General features: G+C 42.5%; 1 protein-coding gene across 1 annotated transcript in view; it reads right to left on the bottom strand.

The window, feature by feature from the left end:
• The window catches only part of CRY1 (cryptochrome circadian regulator 1), a 36,310-nt gene extending 16,114 nt beyond the window's left edge, over positions 1–20,196 (bottom strand). The window contains exons 1-3 of the mRNA XM_088478920.1: positions 19,288–20,196; positions 685–793; positions 353–495 (exon numbers count right to left, since the gene is read on the bottom strand). Of these exons, the coding sequence (XP_088335046.1) occupies positions 353–495; positions 685–793; positions 19,288–19,445 (410 nt within the window). The 5' untranslated portion in view covers positions 19,446–20,196. The remainder of the gene's footprint in view (positions 1–352; positions 496–684; positions 794–19,287) is intronic.
• Between the last annotated feature and the right edge of the window lie 3,596 nt (positions 20,197–23,792).

Here is a 23,792-nt window from a genome sequence, read left to right as displayed (position 1 = left end):
ATGTGCTCACAATTAAAATGCTTCAGTAGACTTTGCAGGGAATGGGTATAATAGATGAACAATAAAAAGGTAGTCACTGTATAGGTCGACACCAATTCATATACAGTCAACAGGTTGACTGGGTCAAAAAGGTCCGCCATTCCCATGTCAATCATTATTACATGATGACCTAAAGCCATGTCGGTCTTTTGTGCGTCTACCTTTTGTCTCTGTTGACCAATTGGTGTCGATCTACACAGGGTTGACCTTCTAACTGGAACACCTTGGCATTTAAAAAATTCCATTTATATCAGGTTACCATTATCATGCACTAGTTTCAAAGAACTTGTATAACGGTCTGAAAATTACTCACTTGTCCAAATCATACAACGTGTGTGAAATGCGTACTATGACCTCCACGCCGGCCTCGCTCGCCAATTTCTTGATTGCGGCATCTCTCTCTTTTCCAAACGGCTCAGAATCATATTCAATAGACAGCTTACTGATTTTCCATTCCTGGAAGACAACAGACACAAAGGACACTGCATTACTGCTATAGAATGGAAACTGTACATATTACATAAACCGTGCTTCAGCTATACACGTTTCGTGTAAGGATAGAATTGCAAATATATAGTTACAGGTTCAGGACAGACGTCAGTCAATAAATCACTAAGTTAATCAGGACAATGTTGAAAAACATACTTTGAAGAGCCGAGGGAATACATCAGCAGGCTGCCCACGGATCACAAACAAGCGGGAGTTCAATTTCCGCAGATTAGCATCAAGGTCTTCAAGACACTGCAGCAGGAATCTAAATGAAGCAAAAATATAAACAAGTTAATGGACACACACACACACACATATATATATATATATATATATATATATATATTTTATATACAGACAATACATTAAGGAATGCACACCCAGGGCAAACACAGAGCAATGCATGGTTCACTTTCACACACATAAGAACGGATAAGCCAACCAAACAAAACAGAGGCCTTAAGCATAAGGTTAGAACAGGCAAGTATGACATTTTATCATCATCAAGATATTTATATAGCTCCAGCATATTCTGTTGTGCTTTACAATTGGGAACAAACAGTAAACAAACAAGACTGAGTAATAATAACTGACAGAGATAAGACGATAGTATAATAATTATATTTATGTCAATTTATCTGTACTCTCCAAGGAGGAGGGGGCTAGAACTCCTAAAAACAATAAGAAACGCTAGTATATTGCAGGTAATGCAAAAAAACAGCAATGAACCAATTCATATTTTAATTTCTCTTTTTAAATCAATTTTTTTTTTTGTATATACTGTAAAAGTTGGTTCGTTGGCCATACTTTAAAGAGCAAAGTGCTTGTTACGGCTCCACAACCCATCAAAAATTCCCCAGACATGGAAGGTAATGAAATACTAGATCATGTACAAGTGTTCTTAGGTCTGCTCGGGCATGGTCTGCTCGGGCATTCCGATCTAAAATATTAAAATTGGTGTATGGAAACATAGCAAATATGGGCAGCATTCTGCTGTAAAAATATACATGCCATGCCAATTATTTTATGTCCTGCCAAGATCACTTGTTGAAATACAAGTCCTTGGCTGGTACCTGTAGGTCAACAACACATGGAGAACAATACAGTTGAGTGCATTTGCAAGTTTCGCATCATTTTCAAAGAGAGTCACATGATCGTGTCTATGTTCATTGACTGTAGATGGGTACAAGTCCCAGTTTGAGACTGTTGCTGACCATAGGGTGCAGTAAATGGCCAGTTAACACACAAATAAACCCTGTAGTGTATAGTGTTATTATCACCATAATTTATTCATATGGCGCCACCAAGTGTCCAAAGCACCATACAGGGAAAACCACTACAGTAAAACACAACCAATACAACATAAAAAGTACAAACTGAAGATACAAAGAGATAAATTAAAACAGTGAAATAAGACTAATGACATTAAAACAGTATCACTCTATGGGCGGAATTCAATTGTATTCGCGGCCAGCATCTCTCGTCTTAAGTGACAGGAGATCGCGGGCCGCTATGCAATTGTCCAAGATTTTCGTGCTGATCGCGCCCATAGAGGTCAGGTTTAGCCGCGTAAAGCAGCTAAACCCGACCAAAGTGCTGGGCGCGATCGCGAAAAGTGATGTTTGGGCGCCCAAACATGTCCCCCAGGGGCTGCGAGCTGAAATGTAACGCTGGCAGCTCATCGTGCCCGACAGGAGCAAGAATTGAATAGCTCCGTCGGGCGCGATAGTGGCTAGAAAGAATTGAATTCTGCCCAATGTATCTATTGCCCTGGGGTGGGGGGACTGAAAGAAACAGACACAGAGAGAGCACACTAGGGACTATCGGACAGAGAAATGCGAAAAGAGCTGATGAACTGGTGGGAACATTGTAGCAATGCAGGCAGGCAGACATCTGATAGGGTAGGGAAGAGAGTTCCATAGGAGGAGAGCAGCACAGTTTAATCTTGGATGCAGGAGGTAAATAAACGCAGAGGCAAGGTGACAAAGGGAGAGCAGAGAGAGCGAGGGGAAGTGTGGGCTGAGATGAGGTCAGAGATGTAGAAAGGCAAGTAGCAGTAAAGTGCTTTGAATGTTCGTGCGAGAAGCTTAAACTAGATTCTGCAGGGTACGGGGAAGAGCTGAACCGAAGTGACCAGATAGGAAGATGAGACAATTTTCAGCATTGAGAATAGGTGTAAAGGGGAGAGAGTCGGGAGAGAAGACGACGACTAGGAGAGTAGAAAGTTGCGATAGTCCAAGCAGGAGAAGATAAGGGTATGAATATTGGTAGCCTCACTTGTATTCTAGAGGTGGAAGTGGCAGGACTGGGAGATACCATCAATGTAAGTATTTATGGAGATGGAAGAGTCAAGGATGCCACCATGGAGAAGACATGAGGGACAGGAAAAGAGGACTTTTTTAACTGTTTATATAAGATATAGCAGGGGTTCCCAACCACGGTCCTCAAGGCACACTAACAGTCCAGGTTTTAAGGCTAGCCATAGCTGGGCACAGGTGACTTAATCAGTACCTCAGTTATTTTGATTTAACCATCTGTGCTTAAGCATGGATATCACTAAAATCAGGACTGTTAGTGTGCCTTGAGGACCGTGGTTGGGAATCACTGAGATATAGGGTAGGTTCTCAGAAAGTATGACTGTAACCTGGTATCCAGAGATGCGTTTTGTAAACTGCAGCTGGGAAAATAATGGATAGCTAAAACGTAATCTAAAAGATAACCAATATGCGCCAAGCCTATTTGTTACCTTTATGCGCTCCCTAAACTTATTTTTCAAACGTAGGCGAGGGTGCACAAAATCCCCCAAGTCTGAAGCTACATTCACTTTCCTGTTCTGCACACCAGCTATCGCCAGGCAACATCCCAAGTCTGCATTACAGAGTGGGTGGAAAAGAAAGTCATTATATACTGCCCACACATACATGTAACAGAAGTGATCGCTAGCTTTCTGCTATCATTATAGAAGAAAAATGTATATAAAAATAAACTGAATATAAATACAGAAACCATGGGCTGTACACAGGAATAAATGCAATGCTATTAAGCAACAGCAGATTCTTTCTGCCCTGCAGACCAGCTGACAGCAGTGCTGTGCAGACATAAAGCCTATCATCTGATTGACAAAGTCACTCAAAGCTCATAGAGGGGATTATACATATTTGGACACAGGAATAAAGCCTTCTTCTAGGACAAGGGAAAACTATGCAGAAGATTAAGTATACAGATTTAGATGTTATGCAGAGTTTGCTCATGACCTAGATCAAGGTGCTGTGCCAGTTACCAGACTCTGGTCACAGAATTAATCCTGTTACAAGGCTTCTAAATTTACTGGTCTTTAATCACCACATGTATTCTCTCATAAGCAGTAACATCAGACTGGAAACCAAAAGATACACAACGTAATAGGAGGCAAATCACAGTGGAGGTGAAGTTTTGCCCATCATATACTTCCCTAACATACAGTATGGTTCTTTAAGGGGTGTGGGACATTCATTATGTCGACAGCATATAAACCTGTTCAGAACGGACATACGTAATATTGACATTGCCAGAATGTGGACAATGATATTTTAGACTAACCACACATTTTGAATGTTGACACTAACTAAATCTTCCTTTAAGCCAAACGTATAAAGGACCATTTATAGATCACAAATCCTGTGGACCTGTAAGATTTCCTAGTTGTCTGTAAAGTGTACTGGAAGGTGCGCTCTCATGTTACAGTTATTGAAATTTTGAGAGTTGGGAGCAACTCTGGAAGTTTCACAGCCACACAACTCTAAATTATTCCCAGTCAATCATAAATGACCCTTCATAATCTAATTTTCACATGCATATATTAAATAGTACAAATCCACTGGTGATTAGCTAAATGCAAAATGGGCAATGACATTCACCAAGCCAGAATTTAGGTGCAAATCTGAACACCAGAGCGTTACTTTCATTGTCTAACTAAAGCTGCCCACACACATAGCGATATTTTACCTGAGCTCGTCGATTCCGACACATCGGTACGACAGATCATGTAAAATATGCCAAAATTGTGAGTCCTCACGATCAGGATGCGATGCGCGTCCCCGCTGGTCACACATCGCATCTTCAAATCTGCCGTGCTGTAGGGCAGATCTGACAATCTAGGAGGCGATGCACTGTGAAAGGCTGACTGCAGGAGAGATCGTATGAAGATTGGACACCAAATTGTGTGCATATCATGTGGAGATCGTGTGCAGAGCTGCTGGGGAGAGTTTCACGGGAAATTGTACACATTGGCTGATCGTATGCACATCGGTATGTGTGTGGGCACCTTTACACTTATTGCTGATTTGTTACTATGGCTTGAAGTGTAAATTTGCAGCTAAATGTAATTTAAACATATACAGTGTCTCGTGTTTAGACAATGATGGTTATATCTCAACACGTCTCCAAAAGTGGATGTCTGCACTAAGTAACGTCACAACAACCAGTCTTATACAGCAAATGTAAACAAAAAACTTATTTTGCACTAGTTTGCAGTCTTCTGGTGGGTCTCATCTGATGCTTTTATGAAGATCTCGGTCTGACCCTTCATGCTGAGCTTCAGTGGTGAAGTAACTTTCTAAGCGCACTTGGAGTACTATGGAAGAAAATGTATCTGCCATCATACAGAACCAAAGAAGAGATCAGGTACGCCAATACAGCTGCCCTAGCAAGCAGAACTGTAAGCGAGTCAAACTGCTGCCTGCAACCTACTGGTTTTACCTTCATTGGGAGTTTCAAAACAAACAATTCAGCATGATTTTCAGTTTGCTTTGAAAGAAAGCACTTAGACAAAATGAGATTTATGTGACGCAGAACGGACAAATATTCCAATAGTTCTATATAATTACAGGAGATGAAAATTTGCAATCTGTGAAAATGAAGGAACTCTTGCTCATGAACTCCATGTTCCATTGTGTCCCTTCAAGGAAGTCTCTTTGTAGGTCATACAAGTTACTGAGAAAAAGGGTGAACTGCTGATTTAGGCCGAGGGATGGCTATGTTATGCCAGGCTCTCAATAGCCCGGGCACGAATGGGAGGCAAAGCAAACCATGCAACCAAGTACTCATTTGAAGGTTTGTTGATAAATGCCAAGCGCATGGAAATTTCATGCCTAAAAATGTTTTCGAAAGAGTGTGATAACTTCCATAAATGAAGGAGCCGCAAAACCCACTGACATATCCGTCACACTGTGTATGATTCTCCCTGGCCTGAGAAATTGCCCCTAACAAAGTCTTGGAACTCACGGTGAGATGGCTCATTTATTTTACCATAAAAGGATATTTTATATAAAGCTGGACAAGCAATGCTGGGACAATCAATCCTTTAAAAACCACCTTGCCCCACTTGTGCTTTGTGGACCAGGAAAATAGCCAGGGCATCCCATATAATAGGCCCTCAATTAGGAGGAAAAAAAGAGGATGCTATTTTCAGCCAACTAAACAGCACAAAAATAACTACAGCACATCCCAGATTTAGATATAAATCAGGGCTCTACCTGAAACCATTTGTTGCTTCTTATTGTGCAGCTTTCCTTTTAAACTATTCCGACCTGTAAAAACAATTTCAGAAAGTAGGTCATCGCTCATAGCAACCAGCAGGGGGAGCGGGCTGCTCCAGTACATTGACCTACTTTGCAGCTTACATGAGAACGGTGTGTAACTACGCTCAATTCGTTACTTTAATTTGTATTATGCTTAAAACAATATAGGTGAAAAGCATAGGCAAAATGTCCCCACAGGATGCCACACTAACCAAATTTATGGAAATGTGCCCAAATAAGGAAATAAAACAACTTTAAACAGGAGAAGCTGGCATAAATTGTCATCTATAGCCTTTCATAAGTGGGGCACAGGCCAATTTTACGTAACTTTCCTACAAACAACAAGATGGACACAACTTGGGAGCCGTAAAGCCACAAGTACGATAACAATTTTACATGTCTACAGCAGAAATAAACATACAGGTGGTTTAGGAGGTGTAATAAACATTTGTCCTATGAAAGATTAGCTGTGTGCAATGATAACAGCGGCTACAGACATCAGAGAGATCACTGGATCTTAGCAAATTAACAGGACGTACTCATTTTAATAGTGGGTTCAACTAAAAAATGTTTGCCCATGTTCTGCACATTTTAGTCTTGTGCAAAAGTTTTGAAGGAAACAAATTTATTCAAGCTGACTAATTAAGAGAAGTGGTGGGGTGCTAAAAAGTAAAAAAAAAAAAATCACCCTACACATCGCTCACCTCCTTAAAACCTGGGACCGAACGTTCTCACATATGATAAAAATTTCTGCCTCATGCTCAAGCAATCTATTGTTCAATGCAGGTAGGTGTACTTTCCTTTCTTATCAGGTAGGAAAACTGGACGCAGAAGAAGGGACCTGTATAGAACTACTTGCTAGAACCGATTGCAGATTGATCAGCTAGAGACATCATTTAATATCAGAGATAGTCGTAACCCCCTGTCACATATCATGGTGTCCCGAGCACTAAACTACAGTATATTGTGACATTAGACTGGATAAATTGTAGTTGCAATCTCGCAATTTAGGAAAAAATATGACATTTTTATTTCAGAGGCACATTGCTATTATTCCGCTAACTGCATTTGTCAAAACCTCAGAAATCACTGCAATAATGGAACATATTAATGGGGATAATAAACATGGGTCTCAAAATAATAATTAAATGTATTTTTAATTAGTGGTAATATCAGAAAGTCCGATTTCAAAAATGAATGTCGAACAGACTGGTTTCTATAATGCGCAGACAATAGCTGAAATCAGGCCAATTAGGCTAATCCAGGATCAGACAATGACCCATGTGTAACAAATACCTTCTTTGTTTTGAAATGGTAGAAAATAATTTTCCATCAATCTCACCTGCTTTAAGCTGGGTACATACTAAACTATGTGTGTACCCAGCGATGTCGCCAACGATTCCCATATCGACGAGCCTACATATTGGGAGGTCCGTACACACTGGGCGATCCGGTGAACTACTGCTCGATATGCCTCCCCCCCCCACCCCCTCCCTCTGCATGGGATAGTCAGCCGCATCGCCTGATCCTACATGCTACACATATGATTTGGCAATGAGGCTGATGACCCCACGGAAGCATGCACACTACAGATTTTTAACGATTTGTTGTTCCAATTCTGTTGGAATTGACCAAATCGTTACAGATATCTTGTAGTGTGTACCCAGCTTAAAGGGACAGATCTCAACGAAGTCATATTAATAAGAGCTTGTTCAGAATTTTAAATGAGTCACTATGAGCGATAGGCAACAGGTGGCACTCACCTGCAACCCTTAGCTCCTTCCTGCTTTGTAATATTGGTTTATGGCTTGTAAAACTTGTTTGAAAAGCCTGTTGCTATGTTATTACAATTAGGCATCTCTTTCCTTGATTAAATAACTTAATATGTTATTAAGATTAACATACAACCCTTTTGAAGGTTGTGAGGGCTGCATAGTGCGGCCCCTGAAGTGTATCAGGTTGACGATCACGGCTTTAAGACATCAACAAGTGGCAAGCTGCATTTGCCAAGAGAGGGGGGATTGTTCTTTTAAGATTTTTGACGGTTAAAAGAAACAAAACTTTTGTTTTCTTAAGGCCGGTACAGTAGACGATGTCTAGTGTGTACTGACCTAGTTAGCAACGGGACTCGGCGGGGTGCCGCCATCGGCAAGTGCGTACACAGGATATCCAAGCTGGAGTACAGATGGTTATATCAAACTGACTGAGGTACTAATTAAGTCACCTGTGCTTAAGGATTTCCCCAATTTATGGTTTTACGTAACAAGCAGGAAGAGCTTTTCACATGTCCGAATATTGCACTTATCAGGAGGGAGGGAGGGGTGGGGGGGTCTCCCTTATACTCATCACTGTACAAGTAAATGTTCCCCTGTTCTTGATGCCTGATCATTTACATTTTTAGGTCAGGCCTCAGGCGCAGGGTTACAGACAGAAAGGCTCATAGAATAAACTATTATCTATTATGACCATAGCTTAATTTTACCAATCTTCATGCCTTTTATATGTATATTAGTTAACAGCAGCTGTATTTAGGTATCAGTACTCATTTTAAATCTGCCTTTACTTCCGCTCAGTTCAGCACTTGTTACATCCAATAAAGTACTTTCAGAAAAATATAAATCCCAGGCCAGTGATGTGTACCTGTGAAAGTGCAAACTGAAATGGAATAGGCCTGCAGAGGAGTATCTCCAACTTCGAGTCAGGGGAGATCTGAAAAGACATCGTCCTGCGTCATCCTCCCATAGATCATACAGGATGAAGAGAAATATTGATTTGTTTGCTTAAAGAGTACCTAATGTAAGAGCATCTGTAGGCTAGCTGATTGTACACGCACAAGCCTCCCACATGTAAGGATAGGAGTTGCTGATTAGGACCTGGCTGGCAAGAGGCAAATGCTTCTTTCTTACCATATTCAACAAAACTCACAAAACACTTCTATAATTTGAATTTTAATTAATTCGGATTTTGCAACATAGAAATTAATTAGCTTTACAAGTCTATTCAATGTGTGAAACATACTTGAAAGATTGTAACCTAAATGGCAAGACTACAGGATTATTATTTTGATTTGGCCTCTGAAATACAGACATCGATTTTAGTATAAAAAAAAACCTAACGAAAACCTTAAGTATTATGTATATATTCCTTATACCTATTCGAGCATAACCGAATTGAAGTATACAGATTTGGCCAGAGTGATAGGCATGCTGACCTGGACGATAAACTGCGATTACACGCTGTGGCCGATAGTTGCCTGTCTGCGCATGCGTCACAGTGCGTAAGCCAGTCACTGCGATTGGGATTCATACGCTTGTAGTACACAGACTGAGCACTACTTTGAGTGACAGATAGTACTGTTTGTGGGTGGTAAAAGGGGAGTGTCCTGGAAAACGGGGGAGTGGATGTGCGAACGCAGGAGTGTATGAGCGTCAAAACGGCATTCTTTGGGCGTCCATAACTAGCATGGAAGGGTCATTGTACACGTCACCTGGTTGTATTTCAGTCTGCAGTGAACCCAGTGCTTGCGGCTGGGTAGGGTCTACCTTAAAGGCTGCGAGCAGCTCTGATGGCTCTCGATGTTACTGAATAATCATACACTTCCTGGAGATGATGTGCTGAGAAAGAAAAGTGGGCATCTTTACACCGGCGTGCGATCACTCTGCCGTCTCTCTCTAAGACAGAGGGCGTGCTTAAGCCTGGCTGTGCGTTCGCGGAATTTGCACACACGGCCCCTGACGGCTGCGAAAGTACGCTGCGTTGCATCCGGGTCTGAATTGCCCCTACTGTTGGGACGATTGAAGGGTCTTTGTAGCCCCCTGGTGGGTTGTTTTCTGTCATTTTCCTCCCATAGTTTAAGCTGTATAACTCTCGCTGCCTGAGACAGACAAAATATTTCATTAATCTAATTTTATTATGTATTTTATGTAAACCAGGCTGCGCATTAATATTTGCTGAGAAATTATGAAAAAACAGGCGCATGATACAGTGTGTGTTTCCGCATCCATATTTTTACATATACATTTCCAAGAGTTAGGTTAAGGCTGTGGGTAGGGAGGGTTAGCGTTCCCGCTAGGCTGTTTTAGCGGGGCGCTGTGCCCTGCCCTCCTTCTGAAGGGCAAAAAGTGCCCTGCCCTCACAGCCTGCGGGTGCAGTCTTCACCCGCGGGTCGCAGTGTCCCGCGGGTGGGGAAATGTGTAGTGACCCGGTCACCGCCGGTGAATAGATGCTGGGCGCATGCGCCTGGCACCTATTCTCCCTGTCAGCAGGGCTTGGGGGCTGCCCGGCGTGTCCCTAAGTGCCGGGCACGCCCCCAAGAGTGACGAAAAGGTGACGAATCTTATACACACGCCCCCTTTTTGGGTGCTTGCGGAAGTGCCTTCTCTAGCTTCGGCGCCCTGCCTGCCGCCGGAGCTAGAGTGAACACTAGGGAGGGTTAGGTTTAGGCAGCTGGGAGGGGGGGGTTAGGATACATACCTGCCAACTAATTACTTCCTCGCACTCCTGCCTCTAAGATTTTGCCCGTGCTGCTCCCTACCTCTGGAACTCTTTCCCTCACCCCATCAGACTCTCCACCTCTCTAGAAAAATTCAAACGGGCTCTCAAGACCCACTACTTCATCAAAGCCTTTCAGCTCTCATCCTACCCGGCTGCTACATGCACCTTCCTCCCTGTATACCCCATATGTGTCACGCCTGTTTGTCTGCCCCACTCCATTAGAATGTAAGCTCTCACGAGCAGGGCCCTCTACCCTCTTGTGTTTCTCCTTACTTGTACTTTAATCTACTCCTAAAGCTGGCCATACACCTGCATGATTTCCAGCCGCATGCCCGATTTTCGATGAGTCAAAGATGGATCTTGTGAAAATCGTGTATTATTTTAGTAAGATAAGATCTGATGCGCGCTCCCACAGCTCCTATAATCGGATCTTATGATCAGATGTGCAGCACATCTTGTCCATCGTATCGTGTGCAGATAGTGCCGTTTATTTTGTTCATGCGATCCATCGTGCAGCAAATCAAGTCATTTCAATGACTGTTTCCCTTAAGAGCCTGTGAGACACAGGATCGATCTTACGACAGATCTTGTGCAAAGATAAACAACAAATATGCTGCCGGGACTGCCAGGGAGCTCCGGGGAATCGTAGGGAAATCGTATGATGAATCTGATCTTATGCTGGTCGTGTAGGTGCATGGCCAGCATTACTCCCCACTAGGGCACCTATAGACCCCCATACACGGTGAGATTCAAAGTTATTAAGATCAGTTGTACGATTTCCCTTGAAATTCTTCATAAGATGTGGTCAAATGGTGTACGATTGATCATTAAGATCATAGGATAAGATGCATAGAAGTGTATCACCTCGTACACGATCAGTTGAGATCTCTCTGCAAAACCATCTGATCTGCGATCCAACTAGACGACAGCGGGGACGCGCATCGGGGGCACAGAAGATCCCAAATACAACTATTTGCAAATGATTGGTCAGACCAATCTGTAGAAAATGCCAAAAGTATTAAAAATCATCCCGTGTATGGCCAGCATAACACTTGGGTGCTTACGCCCTGTTGCTTATTTGAGTGTTGTGATCGCTAATGCAGCAATGTATAAAAACCTTCTCCTGCATTTTATTGTACTGCATTTCACTGGTTTCTTGTTCACTTGGTTATGTACTTAGTAAAGTACTACAGAACACTAGTGGTGCCATATAAATAAAGGAGAATAATAAAATAGGACTGATAGATAGATCACATGGGATTAACAAAACAGGCACTAAGCATCATTAATAAAATATTTAATACAATCAACAGATCTATAAAAAGTAATTTTAGACAAGGACAAGCTGCACTGAGCTTCAGTTAAACCATAATGAACATTAATATATGTTTTGCATTGTGCTAATCACCAGTTTAGACGGAGAACAAAATTCATGAAATACAGTACACAAGACAAATAAGCTGAGAACCACACACTGCTGTTTCTAATCTGAATATGCAGCAATATCACATAAGATTCCATTACAATTAGATTTTCTCTGATAAAGGCAATAAGCAATCAGTAGTCACAGACGGTTTCCCCGTGGCTGTTGCAGCCTCTTACAACTAACTGAAATCCTCACAAGGGGCCCATAAACAGACACGAGTGAATGCAGGTGACAAATCACTGAATATTGTTCAATTAAGCTATGATTCCTTAACTCCTGCCTGCGTCATGTTTAGAGTATTCCTAACAGTGGATACAGTGTATACATCTATTGTGATGACAAAGCCAGCTTGCAGCCTATCAATATGCTAGGAACTAGTGATACCACGAAGTTATCGCCTGACTATCCATGATGTACTGGATCCTATAGTAATTATGACGACGTAACAAAATGGATACCAACATTATGGGCTCATTTCAATTGTGCATTGGTCAAAATATTTAACAAGACCACTAAATTAAGCCACCAGTTCTACCTTAGGAAAGGATGGAACAAGGACCTGGGGAGGGTGTCAATTTCAGGAAGAGTACAAGTAATTCTACAAATGTAGAAGAAATATGGCCACTTCCACAACTGTGTCGCAGACTACTGGCCTGTTTCAGGCCCCCCCTTTCTTAAGGTGTACTACAATTTATTATTACATGACCGAACAACCACTAACTCACTGTTAAAGTAGCACTAAATGCAGTGGGCCTGATTCAGAGCCGGTCGCTCTGACAGAGCGCTCGCTCTGAATCAGTGCTGGGCTATTTTTTTTCAGAACGGCCTCCTGGCCGCTCGCATAGCTGTGGGTGACCACCCACAGCTATAGCGAGCGTCCAGGAAGATGGTCGCAATGGTCAAGACCATCGCGACCATCAGGCTTGCGACGAGACCCCTGTGGTAGGGTTTCGTTGTCGCAAGCCCCAGAGAGATTTCGGCTCTAACGGAGCCGAAATCTCTCCCACTGACATCACTCGTGAGGTCAGTGGGGCCGCCCCAAAATGGAGGCCTTCACATGGGAACGCTTCCGTTTGGGCAGTAACTCCCCCGGCCCGCCCACCAAAGGGGGCGTGCTGTCACTCAACATCGACAGCACGCCCCCTTTGGTACGAGACCCGGAGCGACGGATTGCCCGTCACTATCCGGGTCTCGTGCATGCGCACGACGGAGCCGGCTCCATCATGCGCATGCTACCATTGACCCGGTTGCGAGCGCTCAGCGTTTGCGACTGGGTCTGAATCAGGCCCAGTGTCAGAAGTGTCTCAAAATAAAAGCTGCTAGAACAATTTCATAAAGTCAATCTGTAAGAGAAAAATTTACTGACTATTGTTGCCTTCATTTAAACACAATGATATAACTATGATGAGGGCTTCCATTTATTGTACAAATACAGTCTAATATTCAGGTATTGTTGTTGACCTATAAATCACATGATCAGACATACTCCCTATAGCAGCATATGCAATACCAAGGATTGGATTAAGTATGACCTTTCAGGATTAGATACATAATTAGAAACATACAATGAAAATAGATGTAATGGATTATCACCACGGCTTTGCTTACTGTATTTATGAATCAGGCCAATTGAGCTATGGAAGTGTTAAGCCGCGTATCCACTTGCCGATTAAAATGAGGTCATTAATCGTGCATAAATCGGCCAGTATAATGTCAGAAACGACCAGCGATGCGAGCTCCCACTGGTTGTTTCCGACATCAATCATCGCCTGAACATGCCAGTCAATCTGCCGATAACGACAGATTGGCCAAGTTCAGGAATGAGGGAGGGTGCCTAAACTGAACGACATATCGTTCAGTATATGCATTGTACAGTACAATGAACAACTGCAGACCTTCATTGTCGGGTAGTAGATTCGCACCTTAAGATTTATTTTTGAACACCAAATGACTTTCAAATACCATGTTAGAGACAAAATCATCAAAACATAAAATATTTGTGTAATTTTCAATTACGGAAGTAATAAGAAACAAGTAAAATTAAGTCTGGTAATATAAATATATAAACATTTTTGACAAAATTCTGTCTCAGCATAAGAATTATTTGCCAACTACAACTCACATTACCCTGCTGGAATTGATAAGGTAATGGGGAGTGAGTGGTGAGTAGGCGATTATCTTATTCTATAGCGCATGCAACCTACTTCAGTGGGCCCCTAAATGTAGTACTCATGACACGCCTCAACACTGGATGGACCCCAAAAGTCAGAAAGTTCACACCAATTGGAGCATAGCTATTAGAAGTAATAGGGTGCATTAATTAAAAAAAATCCATAAAGCTCCCAGATGATGCAAAATATATTCCACATTTTTCTTAATGAGCCTTAAGTCATTAGGACCTATACCTTGCAGGCAGAAGAGACAAAAAACAGAATGTATATATTATAATGAGGAGGGAATCCATAGAAATATAAACACCTTAACTTGGTGTTGGGTCCATGAGTTGCAATCTTGGGTGAAAAATAGCAGCGTGACCCCTCAGATATAATATGAAGTTAATCTTAAGGGGGGAGTTGAATTGTTTTTCTCACGCCTGCCACTAGAAGGCAACCACCGCCACCAATTCAATTGTGCTGCCGTTCGGTGGCCACAGTCGCGGCTCCACACATTTGCGCTTGCAGCCTCTTGAGGTTACGAGCAGAAATGTGTGCTAAGTCCATGACTTGGGCACCCTATCATGGACTTTAGACGGGTTTAGCTGCTTTGCACGGCTAAACCCGGTTCTTTTTGACAAAAGTAATGGAAGCCTGATCAGAGCAATAAGTGACCTGCACTGATGGACACCCAAAAAAACAATTCCCCCCTGTGCGTCACATGTAAATGCATATTCCCCAGGGGTTGGGTATGGGATGCCAGCGCTCGGGATCCTGGCGATCAGAATCTGGGTCACTGCCGACAGATGGAATTATATTACCATTCCCCTCCCTCCCCACAGCCTAAACCTAACCTTCTCTAACTCTAATACGGGATGCAAATGGTCGGGATTCTGACTGGTGTCTGGATTCCGGCTCCTGCATGCTGAGCAACGGTATACAACTAGGATAATAACTACATCCCGTTCCCCAGAAGGATAAAGGCAATGCATGGCTTGTGGTCCAATTAGATCAGGGATTCCTAAAGTGGTCTATTTTAATTTGCATCACTCCCACCCTACCAGGATCAAAAGCTGACCATCATAAGAAATAAAAAATCATAATGGATTCCATGGAGGAATCAAAACGTAAAAGTTTTGTGACTCCTGCATTACATGAACAAACTTTAGCCATAGAGGAAGAGAATGCATAATCTCTCACTGTGTATCTAGTTCAGCAAATAGAAATTGGTTCTATAAACTATGCAAAAGTCTCTTGCCTCTCCTAGATTTCACTGAATGACTTCTGAATTCTACCTATTTTGTCCTCCTTTACCTTACGATTCAAGATATATTCCATACAACAGTATTTGGCATGAAGGACCCACTTCCTCATCAAAGCCTTTCAGCTTTCATTCTAACCTGTCCAGTTCACTTTGTGTCCCCCCTTCCCTTTAGACTGTAAGCTCCCACAAGTGGGGCCCTCTTCCCTCATGTGCTTTTCTTTCCTTGGTTTCTACCACCATCTCCTCCCCACTGCCTACAACAGCTCTCAACATTTGGGTTTTGCCGCCCTGCAACTTGGAGTATTATGATCGCTGATGCAGCAATATTAATAAACAATGTCCATTTTCTGCAATGATCTGTATTGTATGTCACTGTCATTCCTATTTTTGTTCATATTGTTTCTGTTTTTGTCATTTGTAAGGCGCTGCAGACCCCTTGTTGCGCCATATAAAAGATAATAAAACAGAATATCATCTTGGTATCTGTGGGTGGCTCAAACTATAGGATAAAAATAGACAATCAAATGATGGTGTCATTATAGAATGATCATCAGAAGCTTGAACATTTTTCACACTGACAAGCATTATAAAGAACTAGTGGGTTGACAGAATACAGTAATTCAGAGAGCGAGATGCTGAAATCATCAATATGCTTTGGTCGATATCTGCAATGCAGTCACATAAGCAGGTTTACCAGCCTGCTCCTTCCTCTGGAAAGCATCCACACAAATCTGTCACTGACATAAGCTACAGATCTTCATGCAGAGCCCAGAGATTCTGTTCCCTCAACAAACCGCTTACAGCATTTCAAACTGACCACTAACTCAAATAGAGACAGAAATATTTTAGCTTTTCATGGACTTTAAGTAATGACGGGTGAAATTAATTTCTGACAGAACATCTTAGCTGAAAGTCAGGGAAAAAAATAAAATCTAAATCTTCAGAGTTTAAAATAAAAAGTGAGAGTGGGAACAGTGTGATAGGTCTGCCAGAAATCCAATTCGATTGCTTGGATGGTTGGTTGCTAGGTGAAAAACAAGCCTATATGGAATGACAGTTTAGAGTCCCAAATAACTGACTAACTCACTTCCCAAGTAATCCAGGCAAAATATAAATAAAAAAATATCTAGCAAGAGCCCGGTCTCTCGCAGTTCGTAAGTCAGCCACTATGCACACAACATCCAAAATACTGATAACGGAAATGATGGAGAAAAATATTAAACTAGGATATCTCAAGGTGTGTGCAAACAAATGTCTCATGATTAACAATGAATCATAACATGGAGATGGCATGAGAATACTGCTTGTCAAAATCTGTGCCAGTTGCTGCAACCTGTTGCATGTTTGTCTTACAACCATCTTAAGAAAAGACAAGTACATTACAGGTCAAATTAGGTTTTCCAACCCAGTCATATAGTCACGTTCATTATTATGGTGCATACACGCGGTACGATTAAAATGCACAGTATGACCTATATCGATCATATCGTTAATATTGTGCATTTTTCTGTGCCTCCAACCTACCAACAACCTGCGATGCGTGGGCACATATGGACGATAACGATATCGTCCGTCGACCGTGCATGCAGGTCAACCTGGTCGCAGGTCCCTATAGTAACCTGGTCGAAATCGATCGTTGATCGCAAGTCGTTGGCGGTGTGCTGAATGATCGATATCGATCATCCAGCACACCCGGGAGATCATTAAATGATATCGTTATCGCTGGCGATCGTCCGGTGTGTAGGCACCATTAGTCTTCATTCTAGTACCCTGCACCTGTCACAACCCGTGCAGTTCCTCTTTCCAGTCTGTGGTTTCGCTCTCTGCTCTGGTACATCTAGCACACACTGGTCTGTTTATCAGAAGGTTGTTGCATCAGCTGAGTGTGCTAGAAGCACTAGAGCAGTGAGCGACACCCCAGGGAGGTAAATAGAACTGCATGGGTTGTGACTGGTGCTAGAATGAACACTACATTGTTAGAGGGGAATTCAATTGCTTTTATTGCAACTTTAGGTAATGGGTGCTCGACGGAGCAATTCAATTTTTGCTCCGAACTAGCTGCGGACTCACACATTTCTGCTCGCAGTCTCCTGAGGTGGTGAGCAGAAATGTGAGAAAAGTCCATGTTTTGGGCGCCCTAACCAGGACTTTAGATGGGTTTAGCCACTTTACACAGCTAAACCCGATGCTTTTGAGCGCGACAAGGGCAATAATTAATAAATAAATTAATTGCTCCGTAGGGCACCCATTAATCACCACCCAAAAAACAATTGAATCGTCTCCTTACCAGTCAAACTGAACTTTATGATTCATTGAAACCTATCAGTGTTTCCATCATTCTATTTCACTTTAGAATCATACATGTGTCAATACCAGAGTGTAAACTAATCATCACACGACATGTAATTTGTCAGAGTAAACATGACTGAAAAGCAGACACCTGATTGGTTGTTACTGCACTTAACTTTCTCACATTCGGTCTGATTCAGAAAAACCATATACACAAATATGTTTTAGACCAAATAATGTGTCCATTCAATTTCCCATTAAAACAGAGTATCACAATATTGCACACACAATACGCATGAAAATTGCACGAACTGGTGTCTGCGACAAAACAAGGTAATCTACTACTTATCACATTTCTCCAGACAGGTGTTCACAACAGTATGCATATGTACATCATAAAGCTCTCTATACTGCAATGCAGCCCATACAGTCTCAGTGGGGAGTAAATGTTTTTCGAGCACTTTCCCATAGTACCAAACCTAATAATCTACATATATATTTTCTATAGTGACAATATTATACACCAGTGATAGGTTCTATGACCTAGACTGTGAGCAAATCCACTGAACAGAAACTTTTCTATAGTTGCAAAGGAGCAGTTTAGTACATACAACGGCATTTTTTTTGCAGGGTCGCATTACATAATGATAATTTTTCAGTAGCATCACATCATGCCGTATGCTCTAATTACAGTGTGTGGCCATTACCTGAAGAACTTACAAGGTCCATGCCTAAAAATGTACAAGAGCAGGCGTTGGCTAGAATGGCTCCTAAGTCATTTATTTTTAACGTCAGACACTACAAAGCACATTATATATATAGAATTATATTTTGCAGCTTGTTGCTCAACACTTTATGTTCTCAACGCAGTAAAAGGTTATGTACACAGAGCTAGTTACACCCTTTTACATAACTTATGTTCCACATCATGTCATTCTCCAGCTGAAGGCAGGGGGAGCAGTATCACTGCATTCATTCTCTCCATTATTTACAGACACCTATAAACTGGCTGAAGTAACTACAGATTGGCAGTTACATTAGCAGTTTTTATAGTGGGTAGGTTTTTAGCATTAAGATGGGTTATTTGTCAACAAAAGAATAATGGACCAAGGATTACAGTGGGTCTGTGGTGACTCCCTTGAATCGGTAAAGGTCACAGTGACAGGGAGAATACACACCTAGGTACCACTGGCACAAGGCAGGTGCAGTTTTTACATTCTTCATGGAAAAGCTGACGAAGCTTAATAAGTGGTTTGGGTGACCTATATAGGGGTGTAAGTACTGTGTTCAGCCATCTGGTGGCAAGTATGCAAAAGCGATTACTTAAATAACACTCTTACATAAAGCTAAACATATTCACATATAATTAACTTTTGCTGACCCTGACAACTATAGATTGACTTTCAGATACAATTAGATTTTTAATTTTATTATTTTAGATACATTTCGTGGATAGAAACTTTTTAGCTCTACCAATGGCAACTATCCCCCAGATAGATGAATGACAAAACTAGGAATTATGAATAAAGCCACCTAGAAGCAGCAGCACAGAGGAAGCCAGGAGGATCTCCTTACCTCCACCTGTTGATCCCCACATTGGATGATCCAGCAAACCAGGGGTCCAGAATATAGACGCAGCGGACTGTGTCAGCTCCCTGGATGCACTCCTTCAGGGCTGGGTTGTCGTGCAGCCTGAGCCCCTTCCTGAACCAATGGACAGCATTCACCCCCATATTTTTTTTAAAGATGACCCTTTAAGAGAAAGGCAGTAGGGGTGTACTAAATAGGAATGCACACCTGTCCAGCCAGCAGATGGGATATAAAGGTGTCAAGTCCAGAGAAAGGACATTGTAGCCAGGGTCCTGAATGGGTGCTGGGAAGTTGGGGGGCAGAGGCTGGTTAAAGGGTTTACGTAGCGCGAGCCTCTGTGGATGGGACACGCAGTGGGGGCTCAGAATGGATATGAGAGAAGAGCAGGGGTCTCCCTAACATGGTGTGCACAGAGGCTGAGTGTACCCCACAGTCACCAGTCAGCAGCACCGTCACGTCACTCTCTCCAGCAGCAGCTGCCTCAGCCAAGTGCGCACCGCTCTCCCCAGCCAGCACACTACAGGGCACGTCCCCCGGACCACGCCTCCCTTGCTGCGATTGGCTCAGCCGTCGTCACGTGTCCACCTCAGCCTCACGTTTCTCTAGTGTGGTCGGGTAGCTGCGCTGCTGCTGTGTGTACCACCACCGACTCTCGGCGATAGCGATGCGAGCGAGTCTTCTCCGTGACGACGCACACTCCAGTAGCCCCGCGCTTCGTTGCACACAGCCGCCGGGGGAGGGAAGATGTCGGCGTTTCCTTCAGTTAATATCTTTTGGGCTGTTGTTGTTGGTGCTGGTGACGTAGTAGGGCGGGCGCGTGGGCGGAGCCGCTGATGGATCGGCTTGGCCGGGCCGGGAAGTCCCCGGATGAGCACGTTGAGGAGAGGGAGGCTCGCGGCGGCTGTGTTGCGTTCCCGCGCACCAGGGGGTGGAGAGGAGAGTGCACGTGCACGCTCCTGTCCCTGTCATTCGATTTATCCCACGCGGGTTCGGCTCCTTCCCGACACACAATCGCGACTTTAGCGTTAACTAATTCGCCGACAGGCAAAGGCGGGATGGGGCGATAATACAGCAGCTGAGTCCCCTCAGGGCAGACACACAGCATAAGCGCCCCCCGCCCCTTGCCCTGCTTGTCTATGTAAGAAGCCGCCAGGCTGCTGGTTATGTAACCCTCATTATAAGGATGCACTTGCCCTACTTGTGGGCGCACGCTAATAGTCCGCTCACACTGGCGCTCACATCCAACTAAACCCACCCCAAAAAGACAGCTTTCATATATAGTAAATAAATATATGTTTGGGTTGTGCGTGTCTGTATATATAGACATGTATTAATGAGTTATGTTTTATTCACAAGAATGAGCATAAGAACAGTCAATCGTGAACTTACTCTCAAACTGAGAAGAATCAAGAAAACATAGTTTAAATAACTTAAGGGTACTGTGTCACAACAAGGGAAATAGTGTATACAGGAAAGGTTGGTGTATGAGGAATTTCTTTATGGATTAGACAAAGGGGTCCACTATGTACTATGGAGAGAGATAAAGTAGCATTCAATCAGTTCCTGTCATTTTTTAAACACAGCCTGTAAAGTGAGGAGCTGATTTGTTGGTAGTATATATCTGTAAATTTTATCTCTCCAGGGCTTAGTGAATAGATACCAAAGTAAGTGTAAATGTTGTTTAGAATGATTTAGTAAACTGTTTCGCTGATGAAGAATTTGATGTGAATTGGTAGTCTATTACTCAATAGAAGAGCGTGCAAAAAAATATTGAGTTCTATGCATCTGAGATGTGTCTGCATCAATGTGTGAGTCTACAGCCATGGCCAAAACTTTTGAGAATGACACAAGTATTGGTTTTCACAAAGTTTGCTACTTCAGTGTTTTTAGACCTTTTTGTCAGATGTTACTATGGTATACTGAAGTAAAATTACAAGCATTTCATAAGTGTCAGTGGGGGAGATGTATGAAGCCCACAAGCGGTATCAGCGCACGTTATGATACCGTTTCTCCCCGAGGTATGATCGGGGTCTGGGCGGTAAATGACAGGGGTGCTAAGCGCCCCTGTCATTATCGGTGCTGCTATCTACAAGATAGCAGCGCCGATAGCCTGGGCCATGTACGAACGTTCATATGGCCTGACCGTTTGGCCCGCTGTAGCTGTCGTTATCGACAGATACAGCCTGGCGCTAGCCTATCCCCACAGCAGGGACAGCGCTGTCCCTGCTCCAGGCTGCATGCGGGGATCCCGTGGATGCTCTGTGGAGCAGGCCGGGACAGAGACAAAGGGCATCAACACTAGGCTGATGCGCTGTGGTCTTTAGCGGGTAGCGCTGGAGGGGGGAGTTAATGCTCCCCCTCCGGGAGATTAGATGTTCTTACATCTCATCGGTAGTGCTTCGCTTCGGTAAAGAGGCTGTTGAAACTGGATAATTGGCTGAGACAAGATCAGTTTAAAATTGGATCGCAGCAACGCCATCTTGGAAATGAGATCGCAAGATGCCATTTTGTGAATGGCCGCCCAAGCGCCATTTTAGATAAACTCACACTTTAGTACATGTGGCGATATTACTATTAGCATCATGCGATTGCATCTTTCACCATTTCTCAAACATATTAATACGCACAATTGCGCTGTTAACTAGTCGCATATTAGCGAATGCATAAGATCCTGTATGAAAACGCTGAATATTAGCTTCATGCACACACATCTGCCAAAAGTTAACTAGCGTCTTTACATCAAACCCCACATACTCACACATTACATATTCACATGCAAGGTTCCATAAGCTTGAAGGTATAAGATTCAAGTATACACATTTATTATAATTGCTAGGATTAAAGATTATTTCGTAACTAAGGTTTTATACGTGATAAGTAAGCCATGTTTGGTATTGTACTGATGCGTACTCTCAACAGTATTCTGGTAATATCGATGGAGAGATCACAACGTGCATTCTCAACTTATGGACCGCAGAGACTTCAAGCAACAGAATGTACATTATATGACCAACTGTTAGGATTTGCTTGAGGCGGGAAACCAGAGACCACCAGTTGTTAGAGGCTGGACTGTGTCTATTTGAACCAACCTGTTAAATGCCTTGTAACATATGCCCTCTCCTGTAGGACCAATGGTATTAGCAACAAACTTCTCTATTGTGTTGTTTATTTCTGGGGGTATAAATATGTGTGCTCTGACCCTGGGTTCCTAGTTTTCGTGCTGAATGCTGATTGACGAGGGGTTTCTTGCTGATGCCTACATCTGGTCCAGAGCGCTGCGTATGTATAACTGTACTTGGGTTTGTATAATTGCTTTGTTTCAAATTGTACTTATAACTAGCGTGTAACTGACTGTACTTTTACTTGAATAATACTTTGTGCTTTGGAACCACAGGTTCTAGGTCTGGAGTCTTTATTTACTGTATAACTGCGTACGCAAAATAGCGTCATCCTTAGAGGTTTATAGGCAGGATATCAGAAGGTATAGGAAGGGGTGTATAGAGGTTCAAAGGCAGTATCGTTAGTGTGAAGCAGGAAGCATTATAGTGGCACGTTAAGTACCGCTATAATACATCTACCCCAATGGCTTTTATTGACAGTGATCGTGGAAAGCCAAAAAAATTGTGGGTCCCAGGGACCCCTCATTTTACTAAATTGGGGTCCTTACCTTTTCTGGGTCCCATCGGAATGATAGTTTTAGTAAAATCTAATAACGTGAAAGAAAAAAAAAATTAATGCTAAACAGTTTTGTAAACCACAATTTAGCTTTATTATAGCATAGTAAGTACAACATTAGTGCACAATGACATTTTTCCATAACTCTTAGGTGCTGGTAATCAACAGTACAGCTGCCAGTGTTAGCCAACTAAAGCAAGTTTTGATGTATTAATACATTTGAACAAGGAAGATTCACATTGTCTTTAAAGTCTTTTAACACAATACAGAATATCAAAGTTATTACAGGTGTTTAACATCTATTTAAATGCCTTCAGCAGTTTTCACAAGGGCAAACTGACAAAAAGACTCGGGCATGGTTTAGAGAAATACATTACTAGTAATTGCAAGAAATGTTGCCTGCACACTAGTGTGAACATATTACAGTATACTAATACATGACACCAATATAGAGGCTGGTCAACCAATATAGATTAGGGTGGACGGTCAGTGTAACTGCAATTATAGTCTGATTAGTGGTGGTGCTCCAAGAATAAAATAAAGTACAACTGTTCAAAAGGATAAAAGCTCTCCCTTAGGCACACTTTATAATGAAAAATGTTACAATAATATTCAAGAAATGTTGAGTCCGCACTATTATGAACTTGAATAATGCAACCAAAGATAAGACCCACCTGGCACCAATATAGAGGCTGGTCAACCAATATAGACTAGGCTGGTCAGTATAACGGCAATTTATGGAGTCAGCACAAGACTCGTGGCACTCCAAGAATTTAATGGAGATCTACAAGAGTTTACAAAAAGACTTCTTGGGG

This window comes from Taudactylus pleione, unplaced genomic scaffold, assembly GCF_031769625.1.
Source record: "Taudactylus pleione unplaced genomic scaffold, aTauple2 ptg000225l, whole genome shotgun sequence".
Lineage (NCBI taxonomy): Eukaryota > Metazoa > Chordata > Amphibia > Anura > Myobatrachidae > Taudactylus > Taudactylus pleione.
This window is presented reverse-complemented; position numbering and strand designations above follow the sequence as displayed.